Raw genomic sequence first — 18,622 nt, 5'->3', positions numbered from 1 at the left:
TGTGATAAATTTGTTGTTATCCACAAACAGGTGGGCGCTTGGGGCCCATAGCTCTTTTTCTTTACCTCGGGGCCTCCTAACAGATTTAAGGACTGGTTCATAGTTTCTCAAGTGTAACTTAAACAAGAGTCAGGAGCCCATCTGAACACTGAAACTGTTTTTTCTTGCTGTAATTTTTCCTCCAGTTCATTAAGAAATCCCTTCCCCAATGTGTCTTAATTGTAGGACAAAGTCCACAGTCCACAAAATGATAGTCTTTTTAGTGTTTAGACTCTTTTTGTTACGATCCCTCCACTGAAGATCGTCAGGGGAACACTGAGTGGAAAAACAAAGAGCAAAGAGAAAAACAAACTAAAATGAACTTTGAAACTTGATTTGATTCATGCAAATAAACTTTGGAAAACAGTTTTGCAAAACATGAGGGCTGTGGGTTTTGTCCTTCATCACTTACTGAAACAGCATTATGGGATTTTTTTTTTACGAACAGGATGAATGATTACAGCAAGCAGAAGCTGTTTGGGTTACATATGGCCTCCTAACAGACTGGAAAAACTAAGAGCCCATCCTGTAATACAATCTAGGGAATATTTGTTAGTTTTGGGGGAATGTGAGCATTTCTGTTTAGTTGCTGTTATTACTTGTTATTTGAAGAGATGAAGTACAAAGTGTTTGGGGACGGTTCAATCATGTCATGTAATTGTCATTTTCACTGTCAGCTCTCTGAGGTTGTACTTAGTCACTGTGTCGCTTTGAGCTAATTGCTAACGTCAGTAGCTAACATGTTCACAATGACAGTGCTAACATGTTGTTTAGCAGGAATAATGTTTACATGTTCCCTACCTTAGTTCAACATGTTCATGTGTTAATGTTTTAGAACCAGTCCTACACACAAAGCACAGCTGAGGCCGGTGGGAACAAGTTCAAACAGTCCAAAAGTGGAGAAATTAGACGTAATAAAAAGTCAGAGGATCCATCCAGCAATCAGGCAGTAGGGGAAAAGTCATTAGGTTTCATCCTCTAGGGACCATCTGTGCAAATTTTCATGGAAATACATCCAGTAGTTGCTGATATGTTTCAGTCTGGACCAGAGTGGTGGACTGACTGACTGTCGAGTGTTGCAAGAGAAATGCTGCCAAATGGAAAGTAATTGTATCCTCCATATGTTTATGGAAGGGCTCTAGATCAGAGGAGTCACGGGCTGCAGAGCAAGGAGCCATCTGTGTACTGTGCATGAAAAGTCACATGTACAGTTACATAAGAATCAAATACAGTGTAGAAAGCTGAAGAAGGGAAACCGGAGGCCTGAGGATAGAGCAGCGGTTCCCCACCTTTCCCAACTCATGTCCCACTTGAAAATCCCCAAAATGTTGGTGGTCCACATCTGACCCCATAACATTACAGAGGCCAAATAATGCCTTCTCATAGCACTTTTTATTTGAATGATAACAATCGAACATTCAAGAAATATGTAGGAGGCTCAATTTTTCTCTTTTGTTTGATGGGGAGAGATCACCCTCTGTCTCTTGACTCTCTTTCCTTTAATTCTTCCTGTTGCTAACCAGCTAATCATTTTGATTCTCCAGTGTTTCTTCTTTTAGCGTGCACAAACCAGTACACAATGTGTTCCGGGCCGGCAACAAAATAAAAGTAGGAACTGTTTTGCAAAGGAATCTTTCGGCCCACTTGCAATACTTCCACAGTCCACCAGTGGGCCATGGCCACTGGAACCACTGGAATAGAGATAGCATTCCCTCACTGGTGAACACAGGACAGTCTTTTGATAGGTCTGCATGATTTGAGTGCAGAATACTTCGTGAGAGTTGAGTATCTAATAATTATCTTCTCTTATATCAATCAGCATCAGTCATGTCAACATGTTTTTTTATTCGGTTACTATCAACAAAACTACTAAATAAGATCTTGTGTCTGTAAAAATATATATTTATATGCCTTTCAATATGACACAATCAACATACAAATATACAGAGAAGGTTCTGATAAAGAGCATGCCCATGCAGTCTAACACTTTGCACTGAGAGTCATTTTCTAAGTATACAGAAGATTATCAATACATAAAGTTTACAAAAATCGATACTGAATATATATACTGCCTGTAATTGTGGATCAGAGAGTAAAAAACAGGCGTAAAGTACCATGAAGGTGTGTTCATCATGCATGGATGCAGTTGATATCGAAGAGGCTACGTTACATAGGCATACAAAGCCGTACACAAATTATATAAATACACAAAAACAAGTAGCGGTTAATATAAGTTGCCTGTATAAAATATAAATATTTGGTCTTCTCATTTCATATGGTTTACATCAAAAATTACACCATGAATGGACCATCAGATACACTGCTCACAAGCTTTTGGTGCCACAGTGATGACAATATTAACACAGTTTTGACGTCAGATTTGTGTAAGTATAACTTCATAACATGGTGGAATAAAATTTCAAAGCTGATTCCAGCTCAGTATACACTAATGAGCCAAGATATTATGACCACGCACAGATGAGGTGATAATCTCCTACCAACGGCGCATGTCAAGGTCTGGGGTTAGATTTAGACAGACACCATGTGATATCATCCGGCAAGGTGTTGTGTTGGATTCACATACGTGCAAGTGCCTCTTCCATGCCCTGTCCCCCAACTGGCCTTCCCACATGTATGTCACAGACTCAGCAGTACATGAAACAACACACCCCCTACCAAAGCAGGCCCCTTGCACTGTTTTAACGTAGTCTGAATGCAGCCTTAGTCTGAAAGGATCTTAAAGGATCTGCTGCTAACATCAGGACCACACAACACTGTGAGAGAGTCCATGCTTTGGCAGGTCAGAGCTGTTTTGGTGGCAGAGGAAGGACCAACAATGTACTAGGCAGGGGTGGTCATAATGTTTTGGCTTATCAGTGTATGTGACAGTTCATCCAGCCTTTAAGCTTTCATCTCCACAAGGACCACACTGTTGGACTGGTGGAACTAGGCTCCATCACTGGTCCAGATCGTTGCTGTCGCGGCTGCGGGGCCGATAGTGGCACTGGCAAAACTCCCTGATCCGAACACAAGCCTCCACCATCATCTCTCCTGGCACCGTCACCACAATGCGGAAGAAGTTGGGATACTCAAATGCCTGGGAGAGGTCACATAATGGATAGTCTTAGGCATTAAAGTGATGATGAAGTGCGTAGACAGACAAAGGGACAAATGGTACATGAAATGTAAATGATACGCAGTGACAGACAAAGGGATGGTGTCTTACCGAGGCAGGCAGACAGAAGACCGACTGCTCAGTTACCAGCCGTTCAGTGAAGTCCACGTCATTCTTAAAATTTGGAAAGTGATCCATGTCAATCCCCACCTGGAAAAACGTGCACATAAAAACAAAAAGTTCATATAATAAAATATTGTACAATCACAAAGAAAAGACTCAAATTCATGGATAGGCAGGATTAGAATGTGAATGTGATGTTAACATCTACCATTACTCATTCATTTTAGGTGATGTGGTGAATTTTAAAAGCTTTTTAAATGTTCAAATTACATATTCACTGATTTCCTCTTAATTTATGAATATGGCTATCAATTTTGAGATACTGTAATGTAATGTAAAATCAGAAGTAAATGGCAAGCACTTTTTGAGGTCTATGTCACCGCCGCCATCAACCAGTCAAGTTGCAGTTTACATACATGTCCAGACTTATGTAGTATACTGTATGTAATAAAAGGTGTCAAGTGTATTTTATCATAATTAGTGAACTGATTTTCTGAGTTATGGCTAAAGACAATGGCCTTGACCTTTGATCTTTTACCACCAAATTATGATCAGTTCATACTTGAGTCCAAGTGAAAGTGCCAAATTTGAAGAAATTCCCTGAAGGTGTTCTTGAGATATCACATTTCGCCGGGTCGCCAGCGTGTAGGCAAAATGAAATATAAATATGCTGCTGTATATTTACAATATGACCAACTATTATGAGAACTAATCAATGTCTGACTTCATGCTCTGAGGCTATGTGCCCTAACTGCAAATATTTAGCACACAGACTGTCCAGACTGTATACATATGTTAAATACTCCAGCAATTTAGTGACGCGCTTCCATAACTTTGGGGATTTACAGGAGACAGATTTAAAAGACATGATTTGATTGTTAGAGACCCCTGCCTTGTCAAACTCCATGCTGCCAGTTTGTAACACAGGTTTTCTGTTATAGTCTAAACCTGACGTCAGAGCCACATCTGACATTATACTCTCTGACATGAAAACTGAACTTTGGAGTAAAATCGGTGGAATGCCCCCCTTTAACTACAAAGTAATCTTGACATAATAAAATAAATGCATGTGTGTCGATGTTCAAAATGAACCCCACACACTTCTGGTACTGACCATGAGGTACATGGCTCCTGATGGCATGACGGGGTTCAGGCCGGGGATGGTGGACAGTTCATTGAAACAAATCTCTGAGTTGGACTGAGGAAGAAAAAATTAAAAAATATTACGTATTATTGTGGTACATATTACTGCAAGTCAGAATAAAAACAAATAAAACAAGAAAAAGTTTGAAGCATCTTATTTGTGTCAGATATGATGAGAAGTGAATGGTTGTTGTCTTTGCTCAGGCAGAGATCAGGTCATTTGTTGCTTTAAAGCTGCACTAGTCAATAGTTTTACACTAATACATTGTTTTTTATATCTACAGCACATTGAGCTTCTGATCTTATATTCTACAGAATACACACATTTGCATAACCAGGGTATTTAAAACATATATTCACATTTTTAATTGTACATAGCAGAACGTAGGAGTTGCTGCTGAGCATAACTAACACTACACAGGTAAGGGTCAGCTGACTGACTCATGTGTCCACGGTAACATTTGTATATTGATCAAACTGTAAATCCCAGTAAAATATTGAGATAGAGAGAAGATACATTGCACATTACTCAATCCTGATTAATTATCTCCATATTTACCTTCAGGAAGCTGATGGTGTTGTTGTAGAAGCTTTGACTTGTGTTGTTGAGGATGCCCTCCAGTGCTCCCTGGACAATGGTGCATGCTCCCAGAATGCGTTGGGTCAGTTTCACCAGCCCCTGTCGAATCTGCAGAGACAGACAATTAGTAAAATATAAGAACATTGTACTATTAAAATATACACATATATATATAAATAAGATGTACCTGGGATCCAAATATATCATTCCTGTCATGGATCTGGATCCATCCCAACCTCCAACCAGGGACCAGCCAGCGTTTAGCCAAGCCGCCACAGGAAAGGATGGGAACGTCGCTGCTGAGGGACGCCATGGACGGACAACTGCAGCCTGGGAAAACCTAAAGACAGGAGCAGGAGAAGAATTAAATACGTTCAGAAAATCATCCATGGGAATGGGTCACCTTCAAGTTGATGGGTTTTTTGGCAAGTTTATGGCGGTCAAATGAAACACATGGGGCCATATTTTTGACACAGAAAGTAAAGGGATATGATGTGCTTGACAACACAACAAAAAAAAATCAAAAGTTACTTCTACAAAAAGTTATTAAAACAAGCACAGCGTGCAAATGATCTGTATCTCTTCATATTTAGCCCCATGAACACTTGTCAGAGCTGCACAATTAATCAAAATGTAATTGAAATCACAATATGATTTTTTGCATATCCTGGAGCCCTAGTAAAAAGTATCAAAAAATATATTTTTTAAAGAATTTAAAATTATAGACAAATACGAATATCAATCTGAATTTGGAGGTGAGAGAGAAACCAAGTAAGACTAGAGACAATAAAAGAGTACAGAGAGAGAGCGATAACAGAGAGAGGATGACAGTAACCACAGTGATCTACGCTCCACCTACAGAAAGCTGGTTCTCATTAAAGCCTTACAGTATCTTTGACATTGAGCAGAGAACCGCCCCGCGTCCTATTGGTCAGACTGCTGTGAATGACACAGCAATTTTTGGCTTGTGGCTGTTTGAGCTCATCTAACATGCAGAGACTCCCTCAACCCCTCCCCTCTCTGAAATCAAATATCTGCGATTACATGAAAACATCATGAGCAGCACAGGAAGGGTCAGGACGGTGTGAGAAATTGAATGTAAATAAAAATGGAGCAAACATGGAGCACTGAACTATTTCACCTCTAGCCACTTCATTGTAAAGGTTTGTTATAATAATCAATGACTTTACAGCTCATATACATTCTGCACAGACAGTGTTGCAAAAATGTACTGCTGAGGGTCTTATGGAGAAGAGGGACACGGGGAAATGCCCCACTGACTCAGCGTTGATTGGATGGGGCAGTTCCCAGACACCCTGGCCCCTCAAAACACTCGAGTCATAAACGAGAGGCCCCACCACCACACCCCCCACCCAGCTCTCCACCCACCACACACCCCCTAATCCTCCCCGTTTCCTGCTTCTCCAAAATCTGACAACCCACTTAATTGCAAACACATGCAGCCAAAAAAGTGCAAAGTCATTCTGGTCTGTTTGTGCTCAAAGTGAAATGGTCAGATGGTGCTGGTGGTGGTTGCGTTGGTAGGAGGGTTTTCTCCACTCACAATAGCTGCTACAACAAAATTAAAAAGTTCAGATGTAAGCGTTTAAAATGCATCTGTCCTTGTGAAGCTGATGGAAAGCTGCATTTTATTTTTGTGGCTGTGAGACAAAGTTTCTTCTCTAGTTTGTGACTGTACTCACTTCTGCTGCTTACATTACATTCACATTCACATTTACATTTACATTCACTCGTTTGGCCGACACTTTATGAAGAGTGACTACTTTAAAGCTTTGGTGCAACAGGAGACCTTGGTGTGACTTGTACCAACTGCTTCTGTTATCTTCATCAATATAAAGTACACGTCTTCCCCCATAACTACAGCATCCTCCCTGCACTCAGCAGAAACAACGGAAATTGACTTGGTTTAATAAACATCGCATTTTGCGAATGAATATACCGGACCTTTATTTGTCCATTCTAACACTAGTAAACCATTCACCTCTCAGCCCTTTGCAGTGGGTCTGGATACTCCCCACACCACGTACACCTCACCCACTAACAACAACATCTCAACTCAGGTTTCCAGACGCTATTGAAATGAATGAAACAGCAGTAAATCCTGATTTGAGATCAATAAGTAGAAACAACAGAGAAGTAAAGGTGATGTAGAGGCCTGGCCTGAGACATGTAACACCAGAGGTGCAGTACATGTAATACACAGACTATATTCATGATAAACTTCTACTCCTACTCTGTCAGACTATATGAGATCCTCCATGGATTAATGACGAACCTCCCACCACAGCAAAGTGGCATGAGATAATCATGGAGTGTTTTACTCTTGAATACTTGACCTGTCTGCTTCACTCTTCAAAGGAACAGTTTATGAACATATGAACTCCATATCTCAACCTTTCAAACAAACAGTGGCCTAAACACTTTGAAGCATTATTCTTGACTAATTATGAACCACACAGAATTGTAATGTCCTTTTACTTAAGGAAAGGGAGGGGCAAAAGTTTTTAGTAACTACAGTGGGGTGTGGGTTTGTCTTGTGGTGGATATTCGGGTAAAACACTGGACACAAACACAGAAATAAAAAGCACAGACACGGACTGACTGAAGATTAAAGGGAGAGTTGGGGTTATTTGATGTGGGGTTGTGCATTACCCACAGTTGATTCTGTTCAGCATGCTCCCAGTTAGAAAAAGCATATTCCTACGCACAAGTGCACCTGCGGCCTGCAGTGTAATACAGTGTGCTCTGTAGGTGTGCGTAGGAATACGGTATTTCAGCAGGTGAAAAATGTAGTGCCAAAGGAAAGTTCTGTTTTCACAGGAAGATAAAGTGCTGAAAATATTCTACATGAAGTGTACATTTAAACAGATATTGGATTGTCTCAGTGGATGATTTTAAAAGTTTTTCTCATGGCATCGTGCACATCAACACATCGCACTGCCTGTGTGGTCTGTTGGCTTTCCTAACCGGGAGCCCACAGAGCAGAATCTACTGCGGGTAATGTAACCACTATTTAAGAAGTAGCTCACTATCCCTTTAACAAAAGATTATTATCGATCAATAAGGGGACAGAACTCACACTCATTCCTTATCCCAACAACACAGAGTCAGAGTAACCCTTTCACAGAACAAGTCCAAGAACGAGGGAGAAAGAAGTGAACACAGGTTGGTCGAGTTACTGACACATACTGTGTGTCCTTGAACACAAGACACCTAAAGTTACTTAAAAACTCAACCCACATGTAACATGTAACATGTAACATGTAACACGTAACATGTAACACGTAACATGTAACACGTAACATGTAACATGTAACATGTCACATGTAACCCCTTGAGCTTTCAGATTAGCTCTTTGCCCATTAACAGGATGAGGGAAGCAGTCGGCCTTTTTCAACACATACTATTAATCATGCAAATCAGTGTCACAGGAGACACTCAAGACTGAATGAATGATTAATTAATAACTTCAACTATATATATTTATAGTATATATTTATATATATGTATTTAAATGATAAACCGACCATTTAATCCTCTCTTGCTTTCACAGTCTCCGACTGTCTCACTGCTAAATAAAAGTTGATGTTGCAGACTGTGGAAAGTTTTGATGAGACTGAATCGTAGACACATGAGTCTATTTTCTACTGATAAGTTGATGCAGTAAGTCACATAAGGTCTTTTACCCAGAGTGATGTCTGGCCTTGTGTGAACCTACAGTTTGGTCTCCATCAGTTCATCTTTACCTCCTGACATTGTTTGTATGTACATGGTCACTATCAGGCTGTGTGCAGATGGAACTAGGTCGGACTGGTGTAGTTATTTACTTATGTTGTTCATGTGAGGGAACGTTTCATTTCATTACTGCTCTTTCTTACTTCAGTGAACACTCTGTACCTACAGCACCCTCCCTGCACCGAGCAGAGACCACTGAAACACACTTTTGCTCCAAGTTCTTCATAAAAAATCCTCTTACTTTGATGAATTAACACTAGACCTATATTTTAATAGACCATCAAATATAATAATACAGTGTGATATTAAAATGGACAGTCAAATGTAAAATGTCTTCAATAGTTGCAAGATTAATGCTACATGCAGCTGTATGACGCACCTTATGAGACAGTGTACGTGTAAAACTACTGCAATTCAACTCTCACCTTAATGAGCTGGCAAACCTTCATCCCACCTGTGTGTGTGTGTGTGTGTGTGTGTGTGTGTGTGTGTGTGTGTGTGTGTGTCTGTCTGTCTGTCTGTCTGTCTGTGTGTCTGTCTGTCTGTCTGTCTGTCTGTCTGTCTGTCTGTCTGTCTGTCTGTGTGTGTACAAGAGTCTGTATATCTGTGTATGTGTTTGCATGACCTTCAACTAAACTTTGACCAGCACAAACGTTTCAAGGCTGAAACACTGATGCCACAGATTTGGACTGAATGTGCTGACAGAGTTGTTTTCTGATCTTCAATTTGATCACTTTCAGGCTTAAAGGTCTGGTTCACTATCTGTCTCTTTGATTTTTGCCTTCATCCCAATACATTGGAGATGAAAGGAGTTTCAGTTATGTTGCTCAAATCATTGCAAAATGACTCTGGTCAGAAACAGTGTCCATGTTATTCTGGATAATTCTTTCTTTGGTAGGAGAGAGTGCAGAGTCAAGGTGTATCCAAGTGCAGGAACGCAATGCAAACATATGTTCACTTGCTCTAGGGGAAATGTAATGATTCGTCCAGCAACTTGAGGATGAAAACTGACTTTACCACAAAATAAATGCACAGAGAAGAGGAAATGTAGAGGATCTGGAGTGAAACGACTGAGCTGTCACCCAGCCACACACTTATTGTTGCGCACTTGTTGCATTGTTTCTGAGAAAGAGCTGTTGCCCCTGTATTGGGGATCAAGCAGAAGGGAGGGAAGCACTGATAGCGATCCCGGTACCTCACCTCTGAATACCTGCAGATGCTGAGTACCAATCTGATAACAAGACTGGCTTTTCTCCAAATTTAAGATATGTGATTCGTGCTGCACAAAGCACTGACAAAGAAACTGTATTTAATCCAGGTCTGTCAAATCATGGCCGACTTAGTACCAGTCCTGATCTTTTTCATGCATCCCAAGAAAAAACATCTGTGACAGATATCTCAAAACCTGGGCAAATAAAACCCACACTATCTAGAATAAGAATGAATTTGCACTGTGGGCAGAGCTTCACCTCTGAATCTGCATTTCAAACGGACAAATCCTCACCATATTAGACCTGGAAAACCTTACTGGTTGCTGCCCCCCAGGCCTCATTCACAGCACATGGCCTCTAATCCTCCCTGTGCTGATGTGGGGTTGTGCCCTCGCCTTCCAGAGCCAGAGCAAATACCACCAAATGAAACACAACCACTGCTGGCACTGTGGTGAAGAATGTGCCTCGCTGGTGTTACACAGGGCCAAGCACACCTGGCAACCTGTACTGAAATGGGACTGGTGTCGGTGTGTGGCTGCACTCACCATATCGGTGTAGATTTCATCAGCCAGAATGGGAACACAGTGTCTGGAGGCCACTGAAAAAAACAAGAAGCAACTCATTTTAAGTGTTTCGCACGTGCGGTGTTTGCTTCTATGTTCGACCGTGATGCCGGTTAAAAAGCTTTTGAGGAATTTCCGCTCTTCTTTGTTAGAGCTGCAGCTCACCTTTGAGGATCTTCTGTAGGTGCTCCTTGCTGAAGACTGAGCCGCACGGGTTGGATGGATTGGTAATAATCAGACAGGATGTCCTCTCGTCGATCAGGCTCTCCATGTGCTGCAGGTCAATCTCCCATGACTTCTCCGGCTGCAAGGCACAGATGTATGTGAGGATGAGGGCAGACACTTTATTGTGCACGATAACACACGCTCATGATGCACAGAGATAGATACTGTTGACTGACATAGTGTTAGAGGGTGAAGCTTAAAGGTCATCATGTCATCAACAGCCAGTAAAAAGCTGTTAACAATAATACAGCCAACCACAACTGACCAAGCGCTTAAACCACTTCCTCTTTCAGTGTAACTATTTTTATGATGTAAGCCTCTCAGCAAAATGATTAAATGTAGAAACTGCAGCCGCAGCTGCTCAACAGGTGGCGGACAGCAGGTTGTCCCCTAATCACAAGGTCAGTGGTTCAATCCCCAGCTCCTCCAGTCTGTGTCCGTGGGCAAGATTGTATTGTAAAGTGCTTTGATTGGTCTTTAAGACTAGAAAGTGCTGTTGATTTCCATTTTACAGTTCCTGTCTACAATGTCCCACATTCTTTAAACTGATGGTAACAACTGTTTATTTCACTGTCTCCAAGTATCTTGTTTCCTCTCTGCCATGCACCAATAGCAGGAGGTCCACACCCTCCTCCCATCAGTGGCCTGATTCACACGTCTCCTCCTCAGATGTTTCCATTGGCCTCCAGTCACTTACAGTGTGAAGTATTTCTTTGTCTGGGAGAGTGATGGACTCCCTGATTATAATGACTGATGGAGAAACTGATGTACTGGCTCATTACATTTTAATGTGATGATGGCCAAATAGTTGGGTTTACTCTGGAGGATCTTTTTAAGTTTGAGATCTGCTTCCACTCTGCTGAGTAGTGAAGCTCATCCTGAACCACTGACAGCTTTATCTCCCTGCAGCAGCTTTCAGGACGTGTTCCATCTTTTTTATTCCAAAATGAAAAATTGATGAGAAGAGAAATATGAGAAAAAAAATTACTGAGAGAAAATGTTAAATCAAATGTGATGGCAGTGACGCATTAATATAAGAGGTGGGTAAACTAGAACCTCTTGTATTTACCATGAAAGAGGTCATCTATAATGTTATATACACTCTATATGATACTGACAGTGACCTTGACTATACACAATATAAATTGATTAATAACCTTAAATGATCAGAGCTTTTCACAGTGGCTGACTGCAGTATTTACAACATAAGATAAATAAATAAATAACTAAATCCCCAGTTGCCCAAGTCTATGCATTTAGTAGACCACCAGTGTAAAGGTCACATCTGTCTGACCTCTGAAACTGCACAAAATCCTAATCATTACTATTATTATTATTATTATTATTATTATTATTATTATGAATTTTAAAACCATGGATTTTTTATATTCGCAAAACCTTTCCAGAGCCAAGAAAGCTGTTGTAATCATGTGTGTAACAGTATCTCCATATAAATTCTATGGCCACACAACACACAAGAGAGCCAGGAAGAGTAACTGGATACTGTGTTACAACACGGTGCCTCCTTGATTCATTTGAAAGATGCTCACACACAGTGAAAAAGTTCTTCAGGCCTCCTGAGGCTCCTGCTTTATGGGGCTCATGGAGTACACGCATCAGATTCCTTCTCTGGCTCGTTAAGTGGCACAAATAGAATCTACTGATCCAACTACTCATGAATTTTGATTGGGCCAAATGGCTCAAACTGTGGAAATAGTCATGTCAGAGTGTTTGCGATGCTCAGAATGAAAGACAAATCATTGTACTACAACCATTTCGTCCGAATGACAGGGTTAGTGGATGTCGCACGACCTGCAATTCTGACTGTGACCACAAGTCCAAAATAGTTTCAAAATTGTGTGTGTGTTTTTTGGGGATCCTGCTGCTTGAATGCAAAGTCAGCATTGTTGGGAGTGTTAACACATAATTCCGAGGTAGCTAGCCCTTGAGCTAACCTTATCCTGCATTTACAACAGTTTGTTACCACGTCTGTAGTGATAATTAGTAGGCTACAGTGGGATTGTACCCTCTCACTTACCAGCAGGTTGTAGAGTTTGACCTTGATACCCATGGAGACAGCCAGAGTCTTATATAAGGAGAAGCCTGGGCATGGGACCAGGATGTTGTCCCCTGGGTTACACAGGACACTGATAGCCAGGTCAATGGCCTGACTGCAGCCGCTGGTCAAAATCACATCCTGGAAGAGGGCATTCACTTTTCAGAGCACAGACACAGACAACATCAAACATATCTCCATCCATACTGATGATAACATCAGCAGCTTGAATAAAGTCACTCTAACAACTAAAGTAACTTCGAAGACATGCACTCTGATGCATTACGATATGATTAAAGGACTATTTACTGTGAGCATAATATAATTATTTTGTTATATTAAATATATTGCATCATGCTGCTCACTCACAATGTGGTTACAATACATGTAAGGTGTCCTATACTGGGATTCAGATTTAGAGATAACACTGCAGAGCAATGAGGATCAGAGAACGTGAATGAAAGTGTGTCAGCAAAGGTGTGAGGCGCATGGAGAGTGAGTACCTCTGCCTCCAGTGGAGCCTCGGGGCAGCTGTAGAAGTTGGCCACTGCTTGTCGGCTCTTCAGATAACCTGCCGATACAGACATACATTAGACCCACAGTGAACAATCAGAGCATCACTGACTGTTGGGGTTGGTAAACATGAGCAGGAGCCTGCATGATTTACAGACACCAGACCATTTCTGAGAATTAGATTTCTCAATATGGTAAATGGACTGCATTTATATAGCACTTTTCTGGTCTTACCACTTACACTACTAGTCACATTCACCCATTCACACACACATTTTTATTTTATTTATACTTTATTTAATCATGAAGTTTAATCATGAATATTAATAGCAGAAATACACATTTTCAGTGATTTAAGTATAAATTCAGGTATGTATTCAATATATATTCAATATACATATATATATATATATATATATATATATATATGATTAAAAGCCTATTTCCTGTGAGCATATTATCAGTATTTTGTTTATTATTGCATCATATATATATATATATACATCTATATATACATACAAACAAGTGGACATTCTATATATACACAGCGCATCTCTATCACACACACGTGGACTGGAGGAGGAGGAGCCGGGGATCGAACCACCGACCTTCCGCTCTACCACCTGAGCCTCCTGAGTTTAAGCTGAAAGTCACATTAAGTCACTAATGTGACTAGAGTATCTCATATATGCATCTGTACCTCAGCGCTCAGGGCAATATAAAATAAGTTCTATCTGTGAAGGAGGTTTTCTCACCCCATCAGCTTTATTACTGATGGCCCTCAGGTTCACCTGGGACAGGTTCACTCAGTGTTCACAGAATCAAAACCAAACAAGGTGAAGCTGCTTTTAGTTTCTCTGCCCCTCACCTGTGGAACAAACTTCCTGATCACCTGAGATCTGCTGAGACTGTCAGCTCATTTCAATCAGGGCTTAAAACGTGACTATTTGCTGCAGCTCACCAATAAATTACATACATAACATCTTTTTAATCTTATGCATTTGAATGTCTAATAGACTAGAGCACCCCTTTTAAAATTGTGTCCTAAGTGTCCTACCTGATCTTATGTATTTAAATATTCTTATTTTGACTTATTCAAATTAGTTTTTATTGTTTATAAATGCTTTTTAATGTTCTATTTTTTTATGTATTTGCATGCTTCTATAAAGCACTTTATAGAGGCCTTGTGTCTGAATGGTGCTATATATGCTATATAACTTGCCGTGCCTGTGGTTCACTTGCTGTCATTGTACTGCTCATCACTTTCTCTGCGGCACATCAGCTTTCAATAAGCACTTCTACATTTGAACTCCTGGTCATCGTGTTTTCTTCCTCACAAGGAAGGACCCAAGTCAGTCAGTGTGACTCACCAACAGAAGGAGCGTAGCCGTTGTACTTTTGCGAGTCTATAGCGTCTTTCATGGCCTGAAGCACTGCATCATCTGTGGGCAGGTTTCCAAACACAGTGGGGTCCCCTGGGGAACAGATGTGGGGTTTATTTCATTTCTAATCAAAGAAACTGATTGGAAATCTATGGGTGTAGTTATTCTTTATTGATTACAGTCACACAGCATTGGATTAAACTGTAGAGAGCTTCTATGAAAACTGTCTTACTGCTTGTTGTCTTATTGAACATGTTTATTGAATGTAAGCAACAAAGTTGTATCTGTCAGATGATTTGCAGAGACCCTCTTACCTATCGAAAGTGCAATCATGGGTTTATCTGGATTTGGGGTGATCTTCATGCCATCCACGATGGCCCTGATGGGGTTGAGCGTGTTGTTGGCCATCTCTGAAGGCTTCACCTCCCATCTCTGCCGGCGGCTCTTGGCTTTGGTTGGATACAAACTGCCATTCACACTTACATGGTGGATGCCGTTCCCGTGCACTCCCTTCCCGTTGACTCCAGTCCCACTCAGGGTTTTGCCATTGAGTGTGGTTTTGCCGTGGACTCCATTCCCATTCATCTGAACCAAGTAAGACTTGTTATCCATCCTGGAACTGATGAGACCGACAGTGAGTGTTAGAACAGGAATATGGAAGTACATTTACTCAAATACTTTTGTACTTAATCTTGGTACTTGTACTTTATGTGAGTATTCCATGTTATGCTCCATTATACATTTACTACTTCACACATTTGACATTAACAATGATCATCATATAAAATATAATGAACTGTTATTAAACCAGCCAACAGCACATATAATACTCAAAAAATAGCTCCTCCTCACCCAGCTGCACCTTTCACATGCTCCTTATGTATCAATAATATAAAATAATCCAATAAAAGCCTATAAAATATATAATAAAGAAACATGTTCTGCATAATGAGCTCTTGTACTTTTGATACTTTAGGTACATTTTGTTGTTAATGCTTCTGCACTCTTACTTAAAAACCATTTTTAATGCAGGTCATTTACTTTACTTTTTTTTGGGGGGGGGGGGTTGCTTAATTTACTTAGTCTACATAGAGGATATGAAAATGTGTCTTTGTTGTGCTGATGCACAACTACAACAAAAAAGAAACTGCCTCAAATTTGTTGTTTCATTCATCAGCCAAGATTAATAAAAAATGGTCAAGAGTAATTCAAATATTCTTATTAATAGCCTAATTAAAACCTGCTCAGTCATTAATGCTGTTGATCATCATCCTGCATTGAGAGATTATTCACAGATGAATATAGAGAACATTTTCTCGCGTTGTTTTGGAGGATTCTTGCATTTGACTAATATCACTAATGCATTTACATTTTTATAAATCACAGATTATTATTTTGCATATAAATTGATCGCATGGTTTGTGAAACTGTCCTCCCGCTGTGACACAAAGAGCACGCGGTGATTAATCCGCATCATAAACAATTCTTATCATTATATTCTCAAGTCTTCGTACCTCATTATTTAATCATGGTGCAAAACAAATTTACTTTGGAAATGAACTGACAAAGATTTATCTTCCAAACATGTTCAAAATAGATGAAACGCAAGAGTTCATATTGTATTACAGTGTATGACGGCCATCAAGAGGCTGCACAGTTGCAGTGAAATTCGTACAGGCCTGATGAATATCTCTGTGCATCCTCAATAAATCTGAGGTTCAGTTTTATAAACAAGAACACTCTGAAAATATATATTAAAATATTCTACAACTTTCATATTCTAGAACCACTCATTCAAACCATGCTTTCATGTTAGAGCACAGATTAATTTAAAGGATTTACTCACCTCATTGAAAATGTCCAAAACTCTCCAAAAAAGTTAATTACATAAAGTGAACTGTGCGGGATGCATCAAGCCGGTTTTATAGCAAGATCCTCGAAAATGGGTGTTGAACCCTGCCCAGACTTCCATTGGTGGAGGCTGAGGGCTGTGTCATTACACCCCTCTTACATCACTAACCAGAACCATACCACCTCAACTGCATCAGTCACCGGCTGGAGAAGGGCGAGAGACCGGACGCCTCAGTGCGTCATGCGCAATGGCGTCAAAACAAAAAAGGCGCACAGAGTCCGTCATCATGGCACCACGCATGAAATTCTATACATTCCTTATAGAGGAAAACTACAAGTGGGCTACCCCTTCCTCAATACAGCGTCTTTCATCAAAAGAAATTCATTATTTTATTTCACAGTACTTTATACTTCACTACATTCCAGTGGTAAATATTATGCTTTCAGTGTGTGCTGTATTTGACAAATTCAATTTTCAAAGTCAGATTTTTGCATACAAAACATATGATGATATTAAAAGAAAATATGATGCAACTTTATATATTAAGATATCAACAATATACACTAGACCTGTTGTTAAGACTGGTTCCATTTGGAGTAAGTAAAGCAGTAAAATGCAACTTACAGATTAATGCATTAATGACAGTAATATGACAGTATAATATATAAAATTGACACATCGGGCAAACTAAGTACTTTTAATTTGTATATATTGGTACTTATAATTAATATAATACTCCATTTAAATGTCACCTCAGTAAAGGAAAGTTTTCCCTCCTCCACCACTGTCCATATGATATATGTTATGTAACAACCCTTCTTGCTTCATTCATCCACTCCTGAAAAGCAGACCACAGGGCTTTCTAGAATTTGGTCTGCAAACACGCTACAATCTGCTACTGTTTCAGACAGAACAAACATAATCACCTGTCAAATCATCAATATGACTGAATATTGCAGAACCTCTGGACTCTGGGGCTGGTCCACAGTTCATAGTCAGCCTCAATACATTTCCAGGACACCATACAATTGTTTAAATAACCTCCGGGCCTATATACCGAGTCTCACCTTTACATCTTTTCGTATTTCATTACATTAATCTTCATGAAAATTGAACTTAGGTCTCTTTCTCATACACATGTAGCTCTGGGTTGCAGCAGTAGCCTCTTGTGATATCTTGATGTGTCATTCCTTTATCATCTCCTGGCTATGGAGCTTGGTGACATGACCACAAGATTTAATATAATGAGTGACGCACCTGTACAAATACAGTGGCTCCTAATGACAAAGCGCATACAACAGTAACCCTTCTGTTTGGCTAAGCTAACCATCTCTTAGCTTCAGAACGTCAAACTATTACTTTAAACTTACCTTAACTCAGGAAACAAGCTGTAAACACAACACTGACATATTATCACCTTTTTGTTGATATTCCAAACAAACAAATATCTGTTTTTTTAGCTACTAAATGCTCCACTATGTTCCCAAGCTAGTCGCTAACTTTGTCTGTCTGTCTTTTGTGGCAGGACAAGTAGCTTACAGTGTTTTTGTTTTGTTTTTTTGCTGCTTCTGACACTGAGAGACAGTGAGAGTGATCAAAAATAGTAAAGTTTGGGCCATAAAACCAAAACAATGAGATAAAAGTCACAATAATACTCCATACAGTTTAGGGGAATTGCAGAGTCACTACAGTCAAATCCTTTTACATATAGACGTGGCTGATAGTAATTGACATTGACTATTCTCTGGTCCATCTTTAATAGAACAGACATGTTGCTTTTGATCAATGTAACATATTATTTTACATGACACAACAAATAAAAATGGTATGAACAAAAATATTCTCCTCTAATATGCTCCCAGCTGTGAGTTTCAGTTCTTCTCATAGATGTTAAGTTTGATTAAGATCAGGACTCACAGCAGGCCGCTTCAGAGCAGGTCAGTGTTTTTATTTCATCCATTCTTGGCTGCTTGTACATGTATGTTTGTCATTATCCCATTGGAGGAGCTGTGACCTGCAGCTGATAATCTCCTGATTTCATTGTTCCCTGCACAGATTCTAGGC

General features: G+C 40.0%; 1 protein-coding gene across 2 annotated transcripts; it reads right to left on the bottom strand.

Moving 5' to 3' along the window:
- Positions 1-1,864: 1,864 nt before the first annotated feature.
- Positions 1,865-16,693, bottom strand: tat (tyrosine aminotransferase). 2 transcript variants are annotated; one of them, XM_056387215.1, is made up of 12 exons: positions 16,553-16,693; positions 15,021-15,325; positions 14,695-14,799; positions 13,315-13,382; positions 12,794-12,952; positions 10,696-10,834; positions 10,513-10,565; positions 5,188-5,340; positions 4,980-5,108; positions 4,392-4,475; positions 3,266-3,364; positions 1,865-3,136 (listed from the first exon to the last, which is right to left on the bottom strand). In XM_056387215.1, the coding sequence occupies exons 1-12, from the start codon at positions 16,555-16,557 to the stop codon at positions 2,996-2,998; spliced, it is 1,440 nt and encodes a 479-aa protein (XP_056243190.1). In that variant the 5' UTR covers positions 16,558-16,693; the 3' UTR covers positions 1,865-2,995. The 2 variants fall into 2 exon arrangements, with proteins under 2 accessions (XP_056243190.1, XP_056243189.1); XM_056387214.1 differs by lacking the exon at positions 16,553-16,693 and having other exon boundaries at positions 15,021-16,530.
- Positions 16,694-18,622: the final 1,929 nt, after the last annotated feature.

The sequence above is a fragment of the Seriola aureovittata genome, chromosome 10 (genome assembly GCF_021018895.1).
Source record: "Seriola aureovittata isolate HTS-2021-v1 ecotype China chromosome 10, ASM2101889v1, whole genome shotgun sequence".
Classification (NCBI taxonomy): Eukaryota; Metazoa; Chordata; class Actinopteri; order Carangiformes; family Carangidae; genus Seriola; species Seriola aureovittata.
Note: the sequence above shows the minus strand (reverse complement) of the source record. Positions and strands in the feature narration are given on the sequence as shown.